Here is a 22,610-nt window from a genome sequence, read left to right on the forward strand (position 1 = left end):
GGCTTCTGCCCCTGCAACTTCAGGGCTCCAGCGGTTGGACAGCGGCGGCTTGGGCCGTCCCGTTTGCCTCTGCCCAAGGGGCCACCCCGGCTAAAAAGATGCCCGGTGGCCCACCTCCCTCCCGTGGAGGAGGTGCCACCAGCTTTTCCTACACTTTCCAAGACTGGGTTGCACACTTTTTTACAAATAAAGGCACCGAGGCAAGGCTTTTGGTTTTGTTTGTTTGTTTGTTGAAGAAGTTAGGGGTTGACAGGAGTAGGCACGGGCAGGCAGAGCAAGCCTTTTGAAAGCTGACCTGCCATATGGGTTTAGATGGCTGGTGGCAAGCTGGAAAGGACCTGGACCCCATCTCAGAAGGAATTATCCTTGAGTTATCAGGGATGTTTGCTTGTCTTTCTGATTGATCTTCCCCCCCCCCCTTTTTTTATGAAAAATGCCACCAGGACATATGCTGACAGGAGGAGGGAGACGGTACTGATAGGATCTTTTATTTTTGACCCCTGGTACCGTCAATGTCATTGGACAGCTCATGGTGACTGTGAGATAATTAGATAGGTGTGATTGTCAGGTGCACATTAGCGCTGGGCCCCTTCATTCTGTACAACCACTTTGACCAAGTCTCCAGTCACCAGGCTGCTAGAATTTAAACTCTCTTCCCATTCCAGGTGCTCTCTCAAAGTAGCGACCATTTTGGTCAAACTCGATGCTCTGTTTGTGCCTTCTCTTGAGTTTTCCAGATCTCATACTTTACATGCCATAGCTGTATGCTATCTTACCAAGGTATGAAACTGAACTGAAGATACAGATTCCTTATATCCTTGGGGTCATCCTCCAGTCCTCTACAGTGTCATAGCAGATGACCTAGCCCGAGTCTTTGTTCGTCTATTACAGCCGCCATCAAGAAAGCCCACATCTTCACATACAGAATACAATTAGCAGTGTCGACGCGCTGAGTTGTGATAGCGTGGAGAACATGTTTCTTTTAGATACAGCTAATCACTTTGTGCTGGTTTGGTATAAGATGGCTGCATTCTATCTCAATTTTATGTTGTGATGTTGAAGTTTGTAACTGTAATGGTGTTGTCCCAACTGTAAACATCCGCCTTGCCTGCTTCCTTCTCTCATCGTGCTTGTTGTCTTTTGATAAGCTTTCAATGCTAACTTTTAAATTTAAGTCGTATTTTCCATCTTATCAAGATCTGTCTGTCATCAGTAGAGAAAATAGAAGTGTCACATGGCACCTTGTGAGCCAGGGCAGCAGTCTCGGGTGGTAAGGCCTCCTCCAGAAGCGAGTCATCGGTCTCTAAAGGTACTTGAGGGCCTGGGGTGTGGAGCAGTACACCTGCCATGTGTACTTGCCCAGATTAAATATCAAGAACTTGAACCAACGTCACTTGATGGAAAACTAAATATCTTAACAGGAACATTTTAGCCCTCCGAATGCCTTGGCAGTGTCAAACCACGTCAGGTGCAGTGCCTTTCACAGATCAACCTGTGCTCGAATCCTGTATAAATCTTAGGACAAGAAAGGCCTTTCCGTCTTAGACCAATAGTGGGAAGTATGCTCTACATTAGGATCCTGGGTGTGTGTATGAACATGGGTCAAGCAAGGTAGAATGACTTTGGACGCACGTGCATGCGTGCATGCCACACACACCTCTGGCTTTGAAAATTACTCAATGTGAAAGAATTACGCCTTCTAGAACGTAAAGCTTCCCAATACTGTGCATTAAACTGAGCTCTGACTGCATGCAGGCAGTGTTTAAGGGCCTTCCATACTTCATTCCATCTTTACAGCCTCTGTGAGGCTTTAACATTTCTGTAATCAAGAAGAGTCTTTAAAACTTTGATTGCATGTCAAAGTTTAATTGGTAACATTTTTTCCTGCTATGAAAAAATAATGATGTGTCTTAGATTCAGTGAATTAGAGAATTATTTACATTTTAAAGATGAAGCCAGAGAGGTTAAGTAAATTGCATAAGACTATGCAACTAGTAAATGGCTAAGCTGCGATTTAGTACCAGTTAGCATGCTGGTACCCTTCTGTTATAGACTGCCTTTCTTAGGAGGTATATGGAAGATGAAGTACATTTAAATGCTAATCTAATACTAGATCAGAAGTACTAATTTACTACCAGTAAAGCATTTTCCCATTGTTTTTTTTTTCCTATGAAGAGATCATTTTCTAGAAGTCACATGTACAGAACTTCAGAAGGCTTGCTTTTGTTACCTACTTTTCCTCTCATTCTTCCTAAGTGTTACACTGAAAATGTAAGAGCACTTTGGCTTTTCCATTCCCTTGAATAAAAAGTGCTTTTTTTTTTCTTTCTTTTATGCTTGACTCGAATGTTACCTTCACAGAAGCAGGACTGAGGAACTCAGTTTCTGCCAAAGCAATTTATACCCACGTACCATGTTGTGCCTATAAGAACTGATGTTTGTGCCCTCTTCCACGTGCACATGGGAAGCTCCCAAGTGCATCTTAACTATTTTTAAGTAGCCAGGGCCTACCACACAGTAGGGACTCCATAATACCTACTGGGTGAATAGGTTTGCAAAAATTATTTCCTTCTATTTTTTGATTTGCGTTTGGTTTGGTTGTGATTCAAAGTGAATTTTATATTCCAATCTCAATTTTAGGATGAAGAGTTGAATTATTAATATTTCGTAGAATATGTTAGAATGAGCATTAAAATGCTTTCTTAAAAACCGCCATTAATGTTATGTTTATAAAGTACAAGCATGATTTCTGACTAGAGGCTAGTATCTGAAACTTCAAGCAAAGTTTTAAAGTGGTAAAGCTAACTTACTTCAAATGTCTTAAGTTTTTAAAACTGATTGAGCATATGTTATGGAAATGTGAAATATCCTTCTGCCTCTGTTCCCAAATGTTAGGATTACTATGCTCAGCTTTCTAAAAGAAACATTTCAGTGATGTCTTCAGCACAGAATAAACTTGCTGAATCTTAGACATACTCTTCTATGTATATACGCTGCATGACATGGTGTTTTCATGGTTGGTAGTAGGTAGCACAATTTTAGTCGGGTGACTCAATCTAAAGGCAGTAAATGCCTAGTGGTGTTTTCTTCAAAGGAAAAAAAGCAAGTTGTAATTTATGAATGACATTGAAGGTTTTCTTTAGTTGTTACTGGTATATTTTTAGTTTCCTGGTTCGCTTGTTTGTTTTGTTCTTACTTTCTATTGTTGAAAAAAATCATGCATAAAAATCGAATATGTACCTCCACTGACCAGAAAGATAGAATGATAACAGAATAAGAAAGAAGTAACCAACCATCTCGATAACCTAAATATTGGAGCCAGCTTTCTTGGAATTGCCTTTTAAAAGTTGTATTCCTAGTTTAATCTCTCTTAGTACTTTGCAGCCCAAGTTGGTAGTTTTAAAGTAACTACCAGATTTATATTAGACAATTAAAAACAGCAACCAGTATGTGTTTGTTTTTTTTATATCCTTGAAAGAGATTTACATATGCTGTACATAATAAAATGTGGTAGATTATCATATTGTATCAAATAGTGATTTTTATCTAAAAGTATTTTCTCCCTAAAAAAAGAGAACATGCTTTAGAATATGGAGTTTTAGAGAACTTTGTAAATCCTGTTAACTTATTTTTAGTTAGAATATACGGTACTTGTTCCTGCTATTTTTATTTAGCTAAATGTGAAAGGCCACTCTGACATATTAAGCCAAGTCATCACCCACCAGCTTGCACTGGCAGATGAAAGAAGTTTGTTCCTGAACAGAGCATTTGTCTCTAAAATGTTGATAGAGCCTGGTTACTGATCTCTTCAAGTCTCCTTTGCTACAGGATATTCCTAAGATGGGTTCAAGACATTAGACCTGTTGTTTTTCAGGAGATAACCCGAGGAGCCAGGTGTGGTCAGTAGTACCAAGAATGATCAGAGCTTTGCATGTCAAGCATTTCTGGTAAACATACTTTAAGCTATGGGCATGGTGCTTCCATCTCCATACGTGGAAACATGGAGAGTTGATTAAAATCACTGATTTTGTTCAGGCTTTAATTAGAAAACAAAAGGACAAGAACACACCACAGGTTCAATACCTCACTTTTGCTCATATTTCTTTTAAAATTAGTTGAAACTAACTCACAAGTTGGTTTTATACATATATCTAAAAAGGCAGAAGTGCAATAAGTATCAAACTTTTGTTTTCATTTTAAATGTACTCTAATTTATAATAGAATTTTTGCTACAGGACCATCATAAAAGAATACTTGCTGTTGCAGGAGTGCTGTTTTTAGGAAAATAATTGTGTTTTTCTGTAATCCTTCCCTTGCTCATTTTTGTGCTTTAATTTTGTTTTTTAGAACTAGACTTTTTTAAATTGAAAAGAATTAAGAAGTATTTGTATTTAGAAATAGCTTATTAAAATCTTTGAAATAAAAAAAAAGATCTTGCCTAGGGAATATTTATAACTACAAAATTTAATCATTGGTATCCTATATTTGTTATACAGTTTTTACCAACAAGAGAGTGCAGTATTGTGAATTTTCTCTTCCATTTTGTTTTGGACACTGAAGCTATAGCACTGCTGTGTTGACCCATGCCTGCCTTGCACATTTATTCTTTTTTTATGTATTATGCCAGAGCAGATAAGTAAATAATAACTAGACTGAGAAAAAAAGGGTGTGATGGTAAGTGCAGTGGTGGACTGCTCCTGTGTCATTCAGGGAGCCGGGACTGGATCCAGGCATGCAAGCAAACAGAAGCAGCAGCCAGCTCTGAGTTCCTGGAGTCTTAGCCCAGTTCTGTAGTAGTCCTTTAGCCAACCTGAAGTAACTGCAAGCCAAATTTAGCTTGCTGTCAATTGTTAGGAAGGAACTAGAGATCAACCTAGATTTCTGTTTTGCTGCAATCTGCACTTGATACAAATATCTCCCCTTTCATCCTTTTGGTCCTGTATATTCGGCTGAAGCAAAATAACATGGTGAAAGAGTGTGGAATGGCTGTCCCAATTTATAGAGGGCCAGAGTGATTTCCTAGCCAGGCATCTCTAAACTAGGTTTAAAACGGGCTTTCTAGGTATCCTAATACATGCATAAGAACACACATGCAGTTGTGAAGAGGTCATTCCCCAAATCCTTCTTTTAGCCTGTAAGCTTTTAGTTTTCTCATTTAGAAACGGGATTGACAAATGCCATAAAAGCTTGCTTCAGTTGACTCAGACCAAAGGGTCTGAGGAAAGAAAGCGGAAGTAGGAGAACCACCAAGATCGTGGCCACAGCATTGAAGGGTTAGAAGTCCCTTACGGTCCTCAGAGAGGCCCCCTCTGGCAGCAGATGGGAGCAGGTGCAAAGACCCACAGCCAGACTTTTAGAGAGAGTCTAAATGGAGTTCTCTGTCTGGTCCCTCCCCTTGGAGATCAGGGAACCACACAGCAGATGGGGAGGGAAGACTAGGAATCGGAGGGGATGGAGGACAGCAGGAGAACACGGCCCACCAAATCAGCTAGACGGGGCTCACGTGGGCTCACAGACACTGAAGTGGCAAGGATGAGCCGGGGTGGGTGTGCACCGGGTCCTTTGTGTGTATGTTATGGCTGTTGGCTTGGCATTTTTGTGAGACTTCTAAAAACACCTTTGGCTGCTCTGGAGACTGTTTCCTCCTATTGGGTTGCCTTGTATGCCCGCCCGGATAGGAGGGCTTTCACCTCATTGTCTCGTGTTTGGTCCTGTTTGATCGTCATGTCTTGGAGGCCCACTCCTTTCTGAAAAAGAAACGGGAGGAAATGGGTGTGTGTTGGGGGGGGGGGGGGCTAGGAGGCGTGGAATGAGGATTAAAAAGTGGTTAAGACGTCTTGTATAAGAGAAGAATCTATTTTAATTGAAGTGGACGTTCTCCGCTAGCATGCTAAGGTGTTGATCTGCCATGCTTCTCATGGAAGCTTGCGTGCATCTGCAAGGCCTAAGGAAGCCTAGGGAGCATTACGCTGCCCAGGACCCGGATGAGCAGCATAGAAAAACACAGGAACTAATACAACGCCACGGTGCTTAACTGTTCTAGGCAATGACTCCTGTGAATACCTTCTCTCAAGCGGCAGATTCCTTGGAGAGAGAGTCTGGCAGCCGCACAGTTGCATGATGCATAAGTACAAAATAAGGTAAAGCGCTCTCCATTTTGTTTCTGTCCTGGCAGCCATCCTAATGGACAGCGAGAGGCAGGGGCGACGCATGTAGGGAGCTCCCCTGTGCGCCATGGCGGTGGGGTGGAGACTTCCGGGTAGAGGCCTAGGCTGGCCTGGCCTGGAGCTACCTCTAAGTGTCCATTGCTGCCCCACGGCCTTACAGGAAGGGCTCTGGCCAAACACCTTTACCTCAGGGAAGAGGTTTCCAGGCCAGAATGCGTCAGAGGAGGACTTGTTCTGTAACCTGGATCCCTGGTCCCCCAAGCACTCTGAATAATGGCCTGAGAGCCCTGTAGTCAGGGCACGTCTTGAACACTTACCACCTAGGGCGGTGTTACTGAGGTTATGGGGGAATGAAGACATGGCCTAGTAAGTCAAGCAAGCCTGGCCACCTAATTCTAGAGCTGTGCGATTGGCCATCTTACAGTTTGTACGGTTTTGTTTTAATTTTAATCACATTGTCATTATTTGTTTTAATTAATGTTTGATTTTTACTTTCAGTGAAGCAAAGAATTGCCTTGTAGATAAACACATTGCGTTTATTGGAGATTCCAGGATCCGCCAATTATTTTATTCTTTTGTAAAAATCATTAACCCCCAGTTTAAAGAAGAAGGAAATAAGGTAAAGCGGCCTGCGCGCGGCCCCCTCCTTACCACCACCCCACCCCCCCTGTGCTGTTTCAGACACAGGCATCTACAGGAGGCCTGTGCCTAGTGATACTGGGAAGATGAACCTTTGTTTTGATTTTGGGAAAACTGAGGAGAAGCAGGGAGTGTTGCTCTCGTAGAGAACATAGGGAAAGGCGTGGAGGGGTAGGTATTCAGTTCTGAAAACCTTCCTTCCTTAGAAAGAATACAAGGAGAAAGTACCCTAGCCCGTGTTGATACCCAACACATTTCTTTTTAGTTTTTGTTTTTAATATAATCTTTCAATACTTACAGTTGTATATCCTGCTTTTTTTCACTGCTTATCGTAGTCCACCGTATTCCTGTGTAATCAACTTAAGTATCTTCTTAGTGGCAACATATTATCGAGTGGTATATGTAATTTCATATACTTCCTCCATTTTTTTTTTTTTTAGTTTTTATAGTTTTCTTGACTTTAAAAGTGATTTTTTTTCTCTTACTTTGTTGAGTAAAAAGTCTGTTTTTAAAAATTCTTAGTGTAGAATTTCTAAAATGCAAATATTGAGTAAAAGAATATAAGCAATTAAATGTCGTTTATCTCTTGCTTGGGTGTTTCAACGTGTACCGTAATTAGCCTTGTACTGGCACCTTACCTGCTGCAGCCTCCCTGACCTGGCACTGAGCCCCGAACTGAGACAGCCGTGTAATACATCTGTCCTTCCTCGATGAGGCCTTTCTCATTTTAAAGACAGATCTCCCGTGAAAACTAACAGAGATTAATATCTTTCCATATGTTAATTAGTTAATTTGGGAGGAGTGACCTGTCTCATTACATTACAGCCTTCTATTTACACACCTTTGTCTTTCTAATCCTGTCTTCAAACTGCTTGGGATTACAGATAGGGAATGGCACCAGGTAGAAAGTGGAGACTTAGTGAGTGCAGAGTTGTAGGAGCAACTCATGAGTTTACAATGGGACTCTGTCTGTCCCGTGAACTTACCTTGTGCTAAGTAGCTGAGAAATGGGGTGCTTTGTAGCTAAGTAGCTATTTTCATAGTGGGTCCTATGTCTTTAGGAACTGTTCTTTAGAAGAATAATAAAAACAGTGAAGATTGATATATATTGTGTTTGGTATTTGTAAACATATTCCATAAATATTTATACACACACAAAAAAAAATGTATTTCAAAGAAACAGTTTTATAGGCTTAGAATTCCTTCTGAAAATGAGTATAATGAATTTGACAATTGTTATTTGAAAAAGCTACAATGGTTTAGTCTACAAACCATATACGTTACTCTAATGTAATTATATACATGCGCACACACACAATATGTAATGTTTTAAGTCCTAGTGGAATACTTATATTTACAGCTGTTTGTAAGGATACCTAGTAGTCCTACAAATTACCAGACAAGATACATTTTAACAAATACATTTTAAAAAGAAACAACAAAAGGCAGTGGGTCCCAGTTTTAAAGTTGTAAATACCAAGAACTCATTTATTCTAGCTGATGATGACACATTTGCCAGATTATACTTTATATATTCTGTGTTCCCATATGCCATGAAGGTAGAAACTGCCTATCCTGTTTTGGTTGTTGTTGAATAGAATTAAGAGGTGAAAATTCCAAACAGAGTAGAAAAAAATAAGCAAAGACTACCCCCTAAGTCTAGTGTAAAGTTTTATACACATACATTTACATATATACCCATATATAACATATACATATATATTTTTGTGTACATGTAAAAATGTGATTATATAAAGATTGTACATACATAAAAAAAATTTACAGGTACAGAAGGTGGAAACCAAGCAAGATAGTAGAATTTTTAAAATAAAAATAAATACAAGTAACCTAAAAATTTAAGCTAAGTAGAGACTTCCAGATTTCTTTTGAAAAGAATACTTTTCTACTTAGGAAAGTATATCTAAAATAAAGAGCAAGAGGTTTTATTTATGAAAAGAGTAGTGAGCAAATTTCTGCTGAAGAGTAGTAAGCTATAGTAATACAAGGCTAAATAGATATTAAAGTAAAAGCATTATCAACACTGAGAAGTTGTAAAAATTGCCATGTTTATCAAGTTAGCCTTAAAATTAAGATTATTTCTCAAAAGTTGAGAAATAATAGTGGAAAACTTTCCCATTGCTCTCAATAAAGGAGAGTCCAGCCAAGAGAACTAGCAAACATGGCTAACTTGTAGACACTCTTGACGCTACAGCCTTGTAGCTTAATAACTTAGAGGGTCAGTGTGAAGAGTCTATTGTATCACACTTAGAATATGTTGGGTTTTTAACCACATATTACTCCATTAATAAGCATAGCTCAATTGTGTCAGAAAACTGATGCCATTCTTTCTCTTTTAGGCAATTTATGTTTGAACTTAACTTAACAAACATTCTAGAAGCCTACAGTAAATTTCTTAGTGGCGAAATGTTAGACAAATTTTCATTAAAATCAGGAGAAAATCAATGGTGTTCATTGTTGCTGCTTCTCATTATTTTATTATAAAGATGAGGTGAAAAAATGTAAAGAAATTAAGTCTGGAGAGAAGGGAGCTCAGAAGATACCACATGATACAGTTATGTGCTTGGAAAAGGAGGGTAGCTGATGAGATGGGCATAGAAACATTACTTGCACAGCTAAAATAAAAGTTTTACAATTCAGTTACAATTTAGTAACAGCAATAGGGCATTGAAGTTTTAAAAGTTAAACCATACTAAGCTAAAAAAGACAAAAAAAAGGCAACCAGTAAATATGGTATATCTGCATGCCCAAGAACTTGTGAAACTTTGCTGAAAGTTTAAAATGATATAACTCAGTGCTAGGTATGTCCTTCGTAAAATGACCCAGCATTGTAAGGAAGTCAGTTATATCCAGATTAATCTATAGGGTCAATATAATTCCAGTAAAATCCTAACAGAACTTGATGTGAAACTGCTAGATTGGTTTTACATTTTATAAGGAAGGGCAATATGCCATCAGTAACTCCAATAAATCTTGAAAATAAGAATCTGTTCTTTAAAGATGCTTTCTCTTAACTGTTGAAATAATGATAAGACCATATAATGGAGTTGAGCTAAACAAACCAAATCATTAAACGAGAGAGCTCTGAAAAGAGACAAGCACATAAAGAGACTAATAAGTAAGTAGCACACACTACTGACAAGTTCTGGCTATAGGAATGTCTGTTTAGTTCACTTTGCTGAAGCACTAGGTAGTATGTATAGGGAAAAGAAAAATTTGATCCCTTCAAATTCACCATCAAATAAAATAACGTCTAGGTGAATTTGGAATGGTCAGTGCTTTCAAACTTTTTGAAAAAAAGATAATAGGAGAAAATCATTATTACCTTAATGTAGGGAAAAGTTCTATACATAAGAAAAATGCCTCCTGGAAAAATAACAAGATGATCAATTTATACCATAGAAATATTTATATACTGTTTGTCTGTCATCTCCTTCCCATGACAGCATGAAAACATTCCTTTTGAAGATAAGATTGCATCAGTTAAAGTGGTAAGTTCACTTTGTTAATATGTCAAATGTTGAGACTGTATTCAAAGATAGTTATTTGTAGATCACCTAATGCTCTGTATATTTGTTCCATAGTAAATATATTTCAATGTATTCTTTCGAGTACATATGGATAGCAAAGTAGTACAATAAATGCCTATGGAATTTTTTAATGTGTTAGATAGAAAATTTTGCTCTCTCAGAATTTTATCCAGGAAACAATAATCTTGGATAGTAATTTGAAACCAGTGTGAGTTTAGGATTAATGTCCATTAAAGAATATATACACATATATATATCAGGAGATGGGAGGAACTGAGAGGAGTGGGGGAGGGGGGGAGAAACTAATCAGGATATAGTATATAATAAAAACATCTCTTTTCAATAAAAGGGAAAGTCGCAGACTTTTGTGTCTCCATGAGAGTTTAGAGTCAGAGCTACCCAGCTTTAGGGAGATGGTCATAGACTCAGCTTTTTCATGGATCAGTTAAGTTGTAGGACACACTGTGAACCCAAAATTATTGAAGCGACTTCTAGAAAATGTAATTTATCACACTGAGCTGTGAAAAACAAAGTATATCTGTTTCAAAATATAAGTACCAGAAAATTCTGGAAGTCAGACTAGGGACTCATGCTTACGTTCGTAAACTTATAGAGCTCAAAGTTAGCCTGGATCGAGGAGTAAAGACCCTGCCTCTAAAAAAAAATAAATGCTTGGAAGAAGGCAACACTGTAGCTTTAGTATGTTTTGCTTCATAATTTAATATTAATAATAAATTATTAATGCCAAATACTTAAAGAAGAATATAAATTTTCTGAATTCTCAATCATAGTGAGAATTCACTGAGGAGTCAAGAAAAAAGAAAATGTTCTTGGCCTAAAGAAATTACAGGACATTCTAGTCTCACACAAATATAAGTGGGGTAGGGTAACTGCAAAGAAAGAGCAGGGAGAAGGAATATACAGAGGAAGGAATTGAAAGTAGTTTTCCTTTTGAAAAAATGATGCTTTCATCCAGGCCTCAAGGATAAAGAGGATGAGCCAAACTCAGGGGAAGAGTCCACAAACATTTTGCGCAAAGAATAGAATGTGCAAAACTCTGGACAAGGTGACTCCCAGGGGCTCACTGTGACCCAAAAGGTTCCAGGGGAGCAAGGATGAAATTAGCAGAAGGAAAGGCAGCAAGGCAGGTACAGGCACATTCGCTGTCTTCTCAGCAAGTTTAAGGGATTTTTATCTGAGGACAGTTAAAGGTATGAGTAGAGATTGTTCTGCTCATATGTGGGGAGTAGAAAAGGAGGTGAGTGGATACAAGAACTGCCATGAGATTTTGGTCAAATTGCTATGGCAAATAAAGATGTCCTAGACAACCTGGTCTTTTACTTTTAAGTACTCTGTAGGAAAATGTTAACATTTATTTTGTATAATGGAAATAAATGTTTTTACTTTTTCTTTATTCTAACATTTCTTCCAGGATTTTCTTTGGCATCCAGAAGTTAATGGTTCTATGAAACAGTGTATCAAGGTGTGGACTGAGGTCTGTATCTGAAAACAGGCTTTTGTCTGTGTGACTAAATTTAACAAGCCAATGAAAAACCTTTGTTGTTCCGAAGGTGTGTAGGACTGATTTGTACTTGGCTGAGATGAGAAAATGTTATTTAGTATCTCTGCCCGGCATCACCATGTAGATAATACTTAGACTCTCCATGTCTAAGATCCTCTATTACTTTTGTCACTCTAGTAACTCAAACAAAGCAGGTGGCTCGAATAAGAAAGAAGGTGAGGCCAGAGGCAGGGCCTGGAAGCCAGTGCCAAGGAACTAGCATACCTTAGGCCCTCAATTCTGTTGGTAGGGGGAAAGGGGAAGAGAAGAGAGATGAAGAGAGAAAAGGAGAGAGACATCAATTGAGATTGTGATTGATTGCTTAATTGATTGATGTAAAGCTTGATTGGTTGGTTGGTTGATTTGCAAGGCTGAGGTATCTAGTGTGACTATCTTAAAGATAAATAAACACAAATGATCTTACAGAAAAACATATTTTCTTGATACTTTCCTGAGGTTTTCTTATTCATAACCAGACACTAAAATGGTTTTTACTTTATAGATTTCTTTTCCTTGTGTCATTGCATTTATGGCTGAGTAGATAGAACTAATGTTTTCTAGCATATAATCTGTAGAGATAAATTAGGACAGCAACTGTGTTCTTGATGTCAGAAAATTCCTAGGTTCTTGTAAGCTTTTCGTTAGGCTTTGGATGTTATTTTTTGTTTGTTTTTTTTTTCTCCCAGAGGCATTTACATTTGGCATGAATAAAAAAATGTTTAGTATTGTTGACATTGTTTTGCATAATGTCATTTTTGCACCAATTTACCCTATTGTTTTTATAATAAATGTTTGAAGCCAGCCGTGGTGGTGCACACCTTTAATTCTAGCACTCAGGGAGGCAGAGGCAGGTGGGTCTTTGTGAGTGTGAGGCCAGCCTGGTCTGCAATATGAATCCAGGACAGCAAAGGCTTACAAAGAGAAATCCTGTCTCAAAAAAAAAAAAAAAACAAAAATAAAATAAAACAAAATGAATAAAAATTAAAAATAAATTAAAAAATTATAAATAAATAAATCTGAACCACATCATGGAACAGATAAGCATTTTTAGGGTCATGTTGAAACCTAGCCAACATTTATAATTCATTTGTTTGAGATATGTATTCAAATGTGTGGACCACAGCTGAGAACAGACGCAGCCTGTTCAGAAGCTAGTACTTCTTTATTTGTGTTTGGCTTTGGTTCTTTTCACTTGGTGGAGACTTGATAATACATACGGTAAGACGATATTAGAATTGTAGTCTAAACTACATTAATTTTATTTACCTATCGTTTAATAATAAACTGCTTCTAGACACTTCAGAGTGGATTTCCTAAAAGGATATTGGATTGCATTTACTTTGTATTTTGAGGGTAGTAGACATCTATTGGACCTAGTAAAAAGAATACTGAGGAATAGCAGAGAAGAAATGGGAAAGTGATTAAACTATGACAAAACTAGCTGTTCATGTTGGATTTGTTAGGTAAATTTGGGAAGTTTGGGTATAGATTAAGGTGTTCTTAGAAGGTATCATTTGCATAGAAAACATTGAATAAGTATAGAACTTAGAGATTAAAGAGGAAAGCTTTTGGGGAGTTGAATTATCTTGAAGTGGCAGCAGAAGGGGAAGGAAGAAAAGCGAGAGGCAGGGAGAGCTGCTCCAATCTTTAGGAGTCTTTAGGGTTGGGTAGGCTGTGGCGCGACTGACTAGATGACCTGAAGAAAGCTATGGGACTGTAGCTCAGAACCTGGTAAAGTGAGGTATCAACAAGGGAAAGAGAAGCCAGCGCACAGAAGGAAGAATATTCTTCCAAGTAAGCTTTTGCTCAGAGGTAGAGGAGGTTGGAAAGTGAGGCAGAGCTGGAGGAAAGACCATGGAGAATAAAAATAGCTTGGTATGTTTAGGTTGAAGGAAGAAAGGCGAAGCAGGACTGGATTGATAGGAGGAGCCTTGGAGGAAATGACCCATGGATCGGAGCTGCAGAAGGGACTATGGGAGACTGGGCTAGGGTTGAGAAATGAGAAGACAAGCTAAGTGAATGTGGCGAGGAAGCTGGAGACGTGCTTGAGAGGGCAGCACACACGTGCCGTCCCAGTCCTCTTTTCTTATGACGTTGGATGGCTAGACTATATGCTAAGGAGGAATCTAAGACTTGGGATCCGGGCTCTGAAGGACCAGAAAGAAAGCTACCTAGGGATGAGGAAAAAGAGAATTACTTTAAGCAGTGTGGTACTATATAATGAAGTTTTGTCTCTCTAAAGGAAAATGGACCCAGTTAGCATGTCTTACCTTTATGATGAGAAAGAACAGTTGCCAGTTAACTTTTATACAAGTTGGGTTTTTGCTTTAACTAAATGTAGTGCTTGTTTTCATTTCTTCTGTGTGGTACAAGGGCACTAAGCTCAAAACCTAGAATATTAGCATTTTGACTGTTCTGCTGGAAAGAGATATACCCTACTGTTTTTTTAAATGGGTCCTTACTGAACAAATTTAGTGTCATTCCTGCCTATGTCACAAAGCAGTAAAAAAATCTTTTTTTTTAAATGAGAAATTTTAAGAGAAGATAGGAAAAACTCAGTACTATATAAATGTTACAAATTCTGGGGTACTAATATACAATTTAACTGTGCTACAAATAGTGTATCTTTCGGCTGGTAAACGTTTCAAGAGACTTTACATTTTTCCACATGTGATCTTTAATAATTATCAGTATATTATGTTAACTATATGTTAAATTTAGCCTTCTTGACAAATTATGTTTCCTTAGGGCCCTGGCCCTCTATTTTGTTTAACTCTTACACTGTGTACCCTGTAGGCTTCTATGAATACCTCTTTTTTTTTTTTTTTTTTTTTTTTTTGCTTTGTATATGGTCAGTGTTTTATTAAATTTTTATTTTTTAATATTAATTACAATTTATTTACTTTGTATCCCAGCTGTAGCCCCCTCTCTTAATCCCTCCCAATCCCACCCTCTGTCCCTCATCTCCTCCCTGCCCCTCTCTAAGACCACTGATAGGGGAGGTCCTCTTCCCCTTCCATCTGACCCTAGTTTATCAGGTCTCTACTCACTTACAAGTGGATACTAGACCTATAAGATAGGATAAACATACTAAAATCTGTACACCTAAAGAAGCTAAACAAGAAGTAGGATCTGAGGTAAGATGATCAGTCCTCACTTAGAAAGACAAATGGGATGGACATTGGAAGTAGGAGAAAACAAGTAACAGGACAGGAGCCTACCACAGAGGGCCTCTGAAAGACGAAAGACTCTACCTAGCAGTGTATCAAAGTGGATGCTAAGACTCATAACCAAACCTTGGGCAGAGTACAAGGAATCATATGAAAGAAGGGGAAGTTATTAAGATCAGGAGAGGCTAGGAGCTCCACAGGGACCAAATATATCTGGGCACAGGGGTCTTTCTGAGACTGATTCTCCAACCAAGGACCATGCATGGATATAACCATGCATGGATGGAGCCTATAGCATCCCAGTAGCCAAGAGGGTTCCCTAGTAAAGGGAACAGGGACCATCTCTGACATGAACTCAATGGCTGGCTCTTTGACCTCCACACCCCCGAGGGAGGAGCAGCTTTGCTAGGCCACAGAGGAGGACATTGCAGCCAGCCATGAATACCTCTTAATTGACTGTCAGGATACACTAGACCTTTACTCTAAGTACTTTACTGAGAATTAATAGCAGGTCATGTTCAGTGTGTGTGTATGTGTGTTCATAAAAAATGCTAAAATTTAAACTGCATAAGTATCGTGCCACACAGTGTAACCATATAGCCACGTAAGCTTTTGAATGGCTTTTTGTAAAAAGAATCCAGTAAGGGAGTCTCTAAATGTAAAGTACATTTGTAAGGAACAAGACATATAAGGAAAACAAGACTGCTTTTGCTTGTATTCAGTCCGGAAACTGGGTATACATGGCTCTAAGGCTTTTCTTCCTCCAGGACTCAGTTGCAAAACCCCATGTGATTGTAGCAGGAGCAGCCACGGTGAGTTCTTGTCTGCATTCTAACAGAATTGTTCTTGTTTCAATCTTAAGAGCATGCTAAGAAACAGTTAATTTATATTGACTAGAATTCTTGATTGTATTTATATTTTAATCTCCATTTCAATTATAATTAACTGGATTGATGAATTTTAATAAAAGGGCTTGAATGAGCTGAGTAAATTTCATGTTGAATCTCAGTATTATTTTATATCTAGAATTATATTCTTGAGTAATACACATTCAAAGCCTATTTTCCAGTACCTTTTTATAATTGTGAGCATGTATTTCACTGAATATTTGATTAAATTTATTCTAGTATTAACTAAGATGAGAACTGTGTTAAAATTACTCTGTTACAATTGGTGCCGCCTATACTTTCCTTTCTGTGCTGAGTACTGAATTAATACTCACCTTTCACTGCTTCTCAGTGGTCCATCAAGATTCACAATGGTAGTGAGGAAGCACTCTCTCAATATAAAATGAACATCACCTCCATAGCACCGCTCTTAGAAAAATTGGCCAAGACTAGTGATGTTTATTGGGTCTTACAAGGTAAGGAATGAGTAATGAAAAAAATGTCATTTTATATATATTTAAAGATGAGGGTTTTATTATACCCTGTTTCAAGAGACAAAATTACTACCTTATGAGAATAAATTTTGAAATAATGTTTGCAAGATTAGAATAAACTAGAAGAACTTGCTTACCTTTTTAAATTTAAGGAACAAACTAATAAATATAGCAAGCATAAAATAAATAAAAAATATACTCTAAGCAGCAGAGTAGCTGCAAAATACAGTGAAGAAATAAACCCTGAAGGCAGATGAGGTTCAGCTCCTAGTGTTTTACTTTTTGCAGAGTATATTCACTGTTCTTAGGAAATGCAGTGAAGATATTAGCCACGCTTTGTATAATATTGAAATCTTAGAAATTAATTAGCAATCTTAGAAATATTAGAAATTAATATACTTGGAAACAATATACTATGTTTAAATTGACGCCATTTAGTTTATACTGGGTATGAAAGCCACATTAAGTCAGCTCATTTCAGGAATTTATTGAATGCCCGTTATTTAAAACTCCACACAATATGAAATGCCTTAGATATTTTAGCAATTCAATATATTTGTCAAAAACTCTTATGATTATGTCCAAGTTGGAAGGAATAAGAAATGATAGTGAGAATATATTGTAAGTCTACAATATGTTGACTTACAGATTCATGATTAAGCTTTTTCTTCTGAAAATGAGAAAGAATTAACATATCATAGTTGATGCAAATAGACAGACCTCGGTCCTGAGTATTACTTCCATATTGTCTGCTCAGGCTTGCCAGATCTGCACAGGGATCTCAGGAAAGCAGATCGGTTATTGCTCCCTATTAGACATTTTTCCATAGGCTAGTTGTAATTTCTTGTAATCTGCATCAAGAATTTTAAACTCTTGGGGCATGCTATGACATGAAAATGTTTCCCCGAAACAATATACATGGGAAAGTGATAAAATTTCTTTAAATTTGAGGGAGAAATTGGCTTACAAGTTGAATGTAAGATAGAAAATCATTGCCGTCTTCAGCCAGCTTTATGTAAAAGGGATTTATTAAGCAGCTGGCATCACGTCTAGGTGAAGAATAAACTGTGAAATGTGGATTAACTAACATGTGTGATCATGCTTTTGCCGTTAAGAAGCTTTGAACTTTGTTATTTTAAATGTGTTTTAATGTACAGACCCAGTTTATGAAGATCTCTTAAGTGAAAATAGAAAAATGATCACTAATGAGAAAATAGATGCCTACAATGAAGCCGCAGTCAGCATTCTGAACAGTAGCACCAGAAACTCAAAGTCTAATGTCAAGATGTTCAGTGTTTCCAAACTAATTGCTCAAGAAACCATCATGGAGTCTTTGGATGGCTTACACCTCCCTGAATCAAGCAGAGAAACTGTAAGAGTTCTTATATGTCAGTAGGAGGAGACTGAATTCAATTGCTAATAGCCAATAGTCATAGAACAGGACTGCAATTCATCTGTCTCATTGCAATCCTAACTACTCATTCTATCTAACTGTGCATGCGGATAATTTTGCTTTCTGTCACCTAACTGAAGCTAGACTAAGTAAGAAGTGTCCTACGCTCTAAAACTCTGAGAAGCAGCAACTATAGGTAGGGAAAGTGAAACTTCATCTGGAGTGCCAGTCACACTGAGAGGCCTCTAAGTTCTCAGCACGCCCAAAGGAGTGCTTTATGTTCTCCAGCCCTTGTGCAAGACTCAACGGCAGTGAAGAGCACTCATTTCAAAATTTAAAAAAAAAAAAAACAAAAAACATTTTTATAGCCTTACAGTTCTTTCTCTGCATTATTCAAAGTACAGATTAGGGTGACTGATGGAAAAAACCTTTATGTTAACTTCATAAGTAAACACTGTACACTCTAGAACAGAATATTTAGAGGGTTTTAAAATATGTCTTTAATTAAAATATAATTATATCAGGTTTCTTCTTCCCTTTGTTCCCTGCAGGCCCTCACAGGTTCCTACCCTTCATCCCCTCCCATGTTCCACACACCCCAATTTTAAAGTTCATAGCATCTTTTTTAAAATTATTTTAGCTATACACACACACACACACGCGCACACACATACATACATGTATGCACATATAAGCACAAATATATAAATACAACCTGCCAACTTTGGTTTTGTTGTTTGTGTGTATGTACCTGTATATGGTTTCAAGGCTGGACAACTAGTAAGAGAGCTCATCCCTGGGAGAGACCTAGTTGTCCTTCTTGCAGCAGCCGTTAATTTCCTGTAGCACTTTCTCTAGGAGCGGGACCGCAGTTTTCTGCCTTCCACATTAATACACCCATTGATATTGTCATTCTCAGTCTTGTTTACACAGTGATTTCTAGAAGAGACACAGCTCACTTTCTGCTGTGTTCTCTCTCACACAGCCTTTCCACTCCTATTTCCACAATGTTCTCTGAGCTATACCTATAGGGTGTGTGATGTAAATGTGCTGTCCATTAAGGCTACACTTCCCCAGTGTCCTTCTGACTCGGTTTCAGTTGTGGCTTTCTGTGATGATCTCAATTTGCTATAAAAGAGAAGTTTCTTTGTAAGGAATTATGCTGTTTAAGCAAACTGGTGGTAGTAGATTCTTTTTTAAGGTCCATGACCTCACTAGCTTTGGGAAGTTGGCCAGGTTTCAGTACAGTTTCCCTTGTGTTAAGAGGGCTTCTGTCCCGGGAGCCTGTCTCTGACTCCATTGCCTGCCTTTCCATCCCTTTCCCCTAACTGGCCTGCCTTGTTTAGCCTCAACTGAAGATGCAGGTAGTCCTACTGCAACTTGATATGCCAAGGCTGGTTATATCCATGGGAGGGCTCCACTTTTCAGAGAAGGGAAAGAAGGATGAATAGAGGGAGGGGAAGTGAAAGGAAGAAACTGGGAGAGGAGGGAGGGGAAGCTGCGGGATGTAAAGTAAATAAACAACTTAAAAAAGCAAAAAAAGAGGGCTTAGGTTCAACAGACAGTTGCTGGTTGCCACCAGCACGTGAATGGCACTTCCAACACCTTTACAGACATCTTGACATGCTTGTCATTGCCATAGTTCATAGGTGTTGCATGTGGATAGGAATGTTTGATCGCTTCCCTCCTTTGGCAGCTTGCACAGTATTTTCTGGTACCCTGGAGGCTTTAGGGGCATATCCAGCTAGAATCATCAGAGTCCTATGTCCTAAATATGTGGTGTCTTCAGCAGTGGTGATCCACCCTTAGAGGGTTTTTAACTTTCTGAAAAAGCAGTGGATCTCAAGTGTCTGGCTGTCTGTGTTTGTAGAAGAATTAATCACATAAATATCTTGCCATGCTCTACCCAGTTAAAATTTTTGGCATTGAATATTTATTTTCTTATAGCAAAATCCAGCAAGGAATTCTATACACTTAAAATGTGTTTGTAAGGAAGAGTTCAAATTTTAAGAACAAAAAGAAACTCCTGTTTCTTGCTTTAGTCTATGGACTGGATGGAGGTAGTGTGGCCACAAAGTCTTTTCTTCCTTTAGGATTAGGTTGCAAAGCCACTTTTCATCAGATAGTCAAAGGGCTCATGTGAAATGTTCTGGTTCCCTTCCTCTCCTGCCGGAAAATATCTTTGTTTGTATGACCACATTTTTCTATATACATAACGGGCTTTGAAGACTCTGGGAGAGAGTTAAGAACCTTGTGAGAAAATCTATAGACTAGAATTTTATGGGAATGCCAGCTAGAGAACTTCCTGAATCTGAGGGCTAAAATGATAAGCTTTTCTAAACATTTGGGTACTTTGAAAGCGTATTTTCAAGTGATGCCATCAGTTTCCCACAGATGCCCAAATTGTAGTTTTCATAAATCTAGAGTTTGACCAAACCTTCAACTAAACAGAATCTTGATAGTTTGCCTGAAAGAAGTTTATTATACTCAAACTATGTTGTGCATTCCACATTATATGTAGCAAAATATATCTTAATATTACACTAATAAATTATTTATAAGCTGTGAAGTAAATGAAAGACATATTGTCAATATTGCTAGCTAAGAATTAATTACTAATTTTTCAGTGGCACCTTTATTGTGATCTTTCATCATGTAAGAACTGGGACTCTGTCTTAACTATTATGGTTTTGGAAGTCTGCTAATTAAAATTCTTTGGTCATTGCCATCTGTCAGGTTTGGTTTGGTTTGGTTTGGTTTGTTTTTTAAACTGTTTTTTTTTAATATATATATTAGCAGCCATGAGCTTTTTGCTGTATTTTTCATTGCTGTTTTGTTGTTGTTGTTTTCTAAAAGAACAGAACCACATCAGTGCATTCTCAGCAGGGAGGAGGTGTTGCTTCTCTTGTGTTGTGGGTCACATTTTAAAATGACCTTCACATTGTGACACAGGCTGAGAATTTTGAGGCCTAGACTAGCTTTTCCAGAGTACAGGAGTACCATCATTTGCATGTGTATCTGAGAAGTGGGTGCAAAAAGTACAAGAGCATTTGGTTTCAGTGTCAAAACCTCACCGTTCACAGGAGAAAATGGAATGTGAAATGCATCACTGACAAGATAATAACCAAATAACTGGCTCTGTTCACAGAGTGCAATGATTCTCATGAACGTGTACTGTAATAAAATCCTGAAGCCTGTGGATGGTTCCTGTTGTCAGCCCCGGCCTCCTCTTACTCTCATCCAGAAGCTAGCTGCTTGTTTTTTCACTTTATCCATATTTGGGTATTTAATTTTCTATGTAATTCATCGTAACACTCACCGGAAGAATAAACCATGTACTGATTTGGAAAGTGGTGAGGAAAAGAAGAATATTATCAATACTCCTGTGTCTTCATTAGAAATACTTTTACAGTCTTTCTGCAAACTTGGCCTGATTATGGCTTATTTCTATATGTGTGACCGTGCAAACCTGTTTATGAAGGAAAACAAATTTTATACACATTCGTCATTCTTTATTCCAATTATCTACATCCTGGTTTTGGGAGTGTTTTACAATGAGAATACGAAAGAGGTAAGATCATTTTCATTAGTTCATGCTCTCATCCTGTCTCATTAGAAAATGTATATTCAGGAAGTGTTGTCACTTATCATGCCAGAACTTAGAAACATGTTCATACATGAGGAAGAAGGATTCTGTAGTTATCCTCTGCTTAGTAGACACTCAGCCATGTCTTTTCTTAAAGCAGCTAACACATTCACAGGGATAAAAAGATGGAAATATGGCCTGTGAAGAGACGTCATGACTTCATTTATTTTGCCTGTTTGAGGCTAGAGAACGATGAACGATTACTTCAAGTACCGAATGTTCTTTACTGTCAATTATAATGTAAAAATATGATTATTAAGAAATGATCCTATATGAGGGAATTTTTTATATTTATATATTTATCAGACATGTGCAGACAGACTACAACTTATATAATGATGTGGCTTCTACCCATGCATTTCCTAATTTAGAAGTGTGCCCATTGTTTGGAAGAATTCTTTATATAACTTCTCTCTAAGAGTATCTTATTTGGATTATCAAATTCTTCTGCAAAAGAAAGATAACTCCTGTGAGGACAGCTGATCAGTTCTTCAGTCCTGTGAGAGGATGCTAAGGGAAGGAAGTTCTAATAATAGAGCATTTTCTATCAATGAAGTGTAAGAGAACTGTAAGATCTTTTTTAACTCTGAAATTCTAAAATTTTGTAAAGAAAATTGTGGGATGCCATTTTTAGGTCTATAAATATATCTGTCACAATCTTAGTGCCACTTTACAAAACCAGAAGGATCACCTGAGTGCCTCAAGATCTCATTAGAGTTGTCTTTCAAATTTAGGTTACTTTTAAAATAGTTTTAGTATTTCTTTTAGGGAGAAATAGAGACAGTTTGCTCCAACCATGATTCTTCAACAGAGGCATTAGCTTTAAATACTATAAGGAGGATGTTGCATTCTTAATATGTTCTGTCCAAATAATTACCTCCTGGTGGATTTTTTAAAGCAGATTTTGGTTCCTTTATGCAGACTAAAGTATTAAATAGAGACCAAACAGATGAATGGAAAGGCTGGATGCAGCTGGTGATTCTGATCTATCACATCTCGGGAGCAAGTACAGTAAGTACTTTGAGTCTAAGTTCAGAGCGCATCAGGAGCAATGAGGGTCAAGAGGGCCTTCTCATTTCTAGCCAGCTGTCTGTGCGGCCCTCCG

At 38.0% G+C, this 22,610-nt stretch overlaps 1 protein-coding gene across 2 annotated transcripts in view; it reads left to right on the forward strand.

Annotated features, from left to right (window-relative positions):
* Positions 1-22,610, forward strand: part of Casd1 (CAS1 domain containing 1) — a 43,871-nt gene that overhangs the window by 1,232 nt on the left and 20,029 nt on the right. The window contains exons 2-10 of one of the 2 annotated variants that reach the window (XM_055612738.1): positions 6,044-6,140; positions 6,666-6,786; positions 10,271-10,315; positions 11,787-11,849; positions 15,853-15,897; positions 16,325-16,448; positions 17,624-17,838; positions 21,008-21,430; positions 22,427-22,516. In XM_055612738.1, the coding sequence (XP_055468713.1) occupies positions 6,044-6,140; positions 6,666-6,786; positions 10,271-10,315; positions 11,787-11,849; positions 15,853-15,897; positions 16,325-16,448; positions 17,624-17,838; positions 21,008-21,430; positions 22,427-22,516 (1,223 nt within the window). The remainder of the gene's footprint in view (positions 1-6,043; positions 6,141-6,665; positions 6,787-10,270; positions 10,316-11,786; positions 11,850-15,852; positions 15,898-16,324; positions 16,449-17,623; positions 17,839-21,007; positions 21,431-22,426; positions 22,517-22,610) is intronic. The other variant, XM_055612739.1, reaches the window with a different exon arrangement.

This window comes from Psammomys obesus, unplaced genomic scaffold (assembly GCF_907164565.1).
Source record: "Psammomys obesus unplaced genomic scaffold, mPsaObe1.curated_primary_1811, whole genome shotgun sequence".
NCBI lineage: Eukaryota > Metazoa > Chordata > Mammalia > Rodentia > Muridae > Psammomys > Psammomys obesus.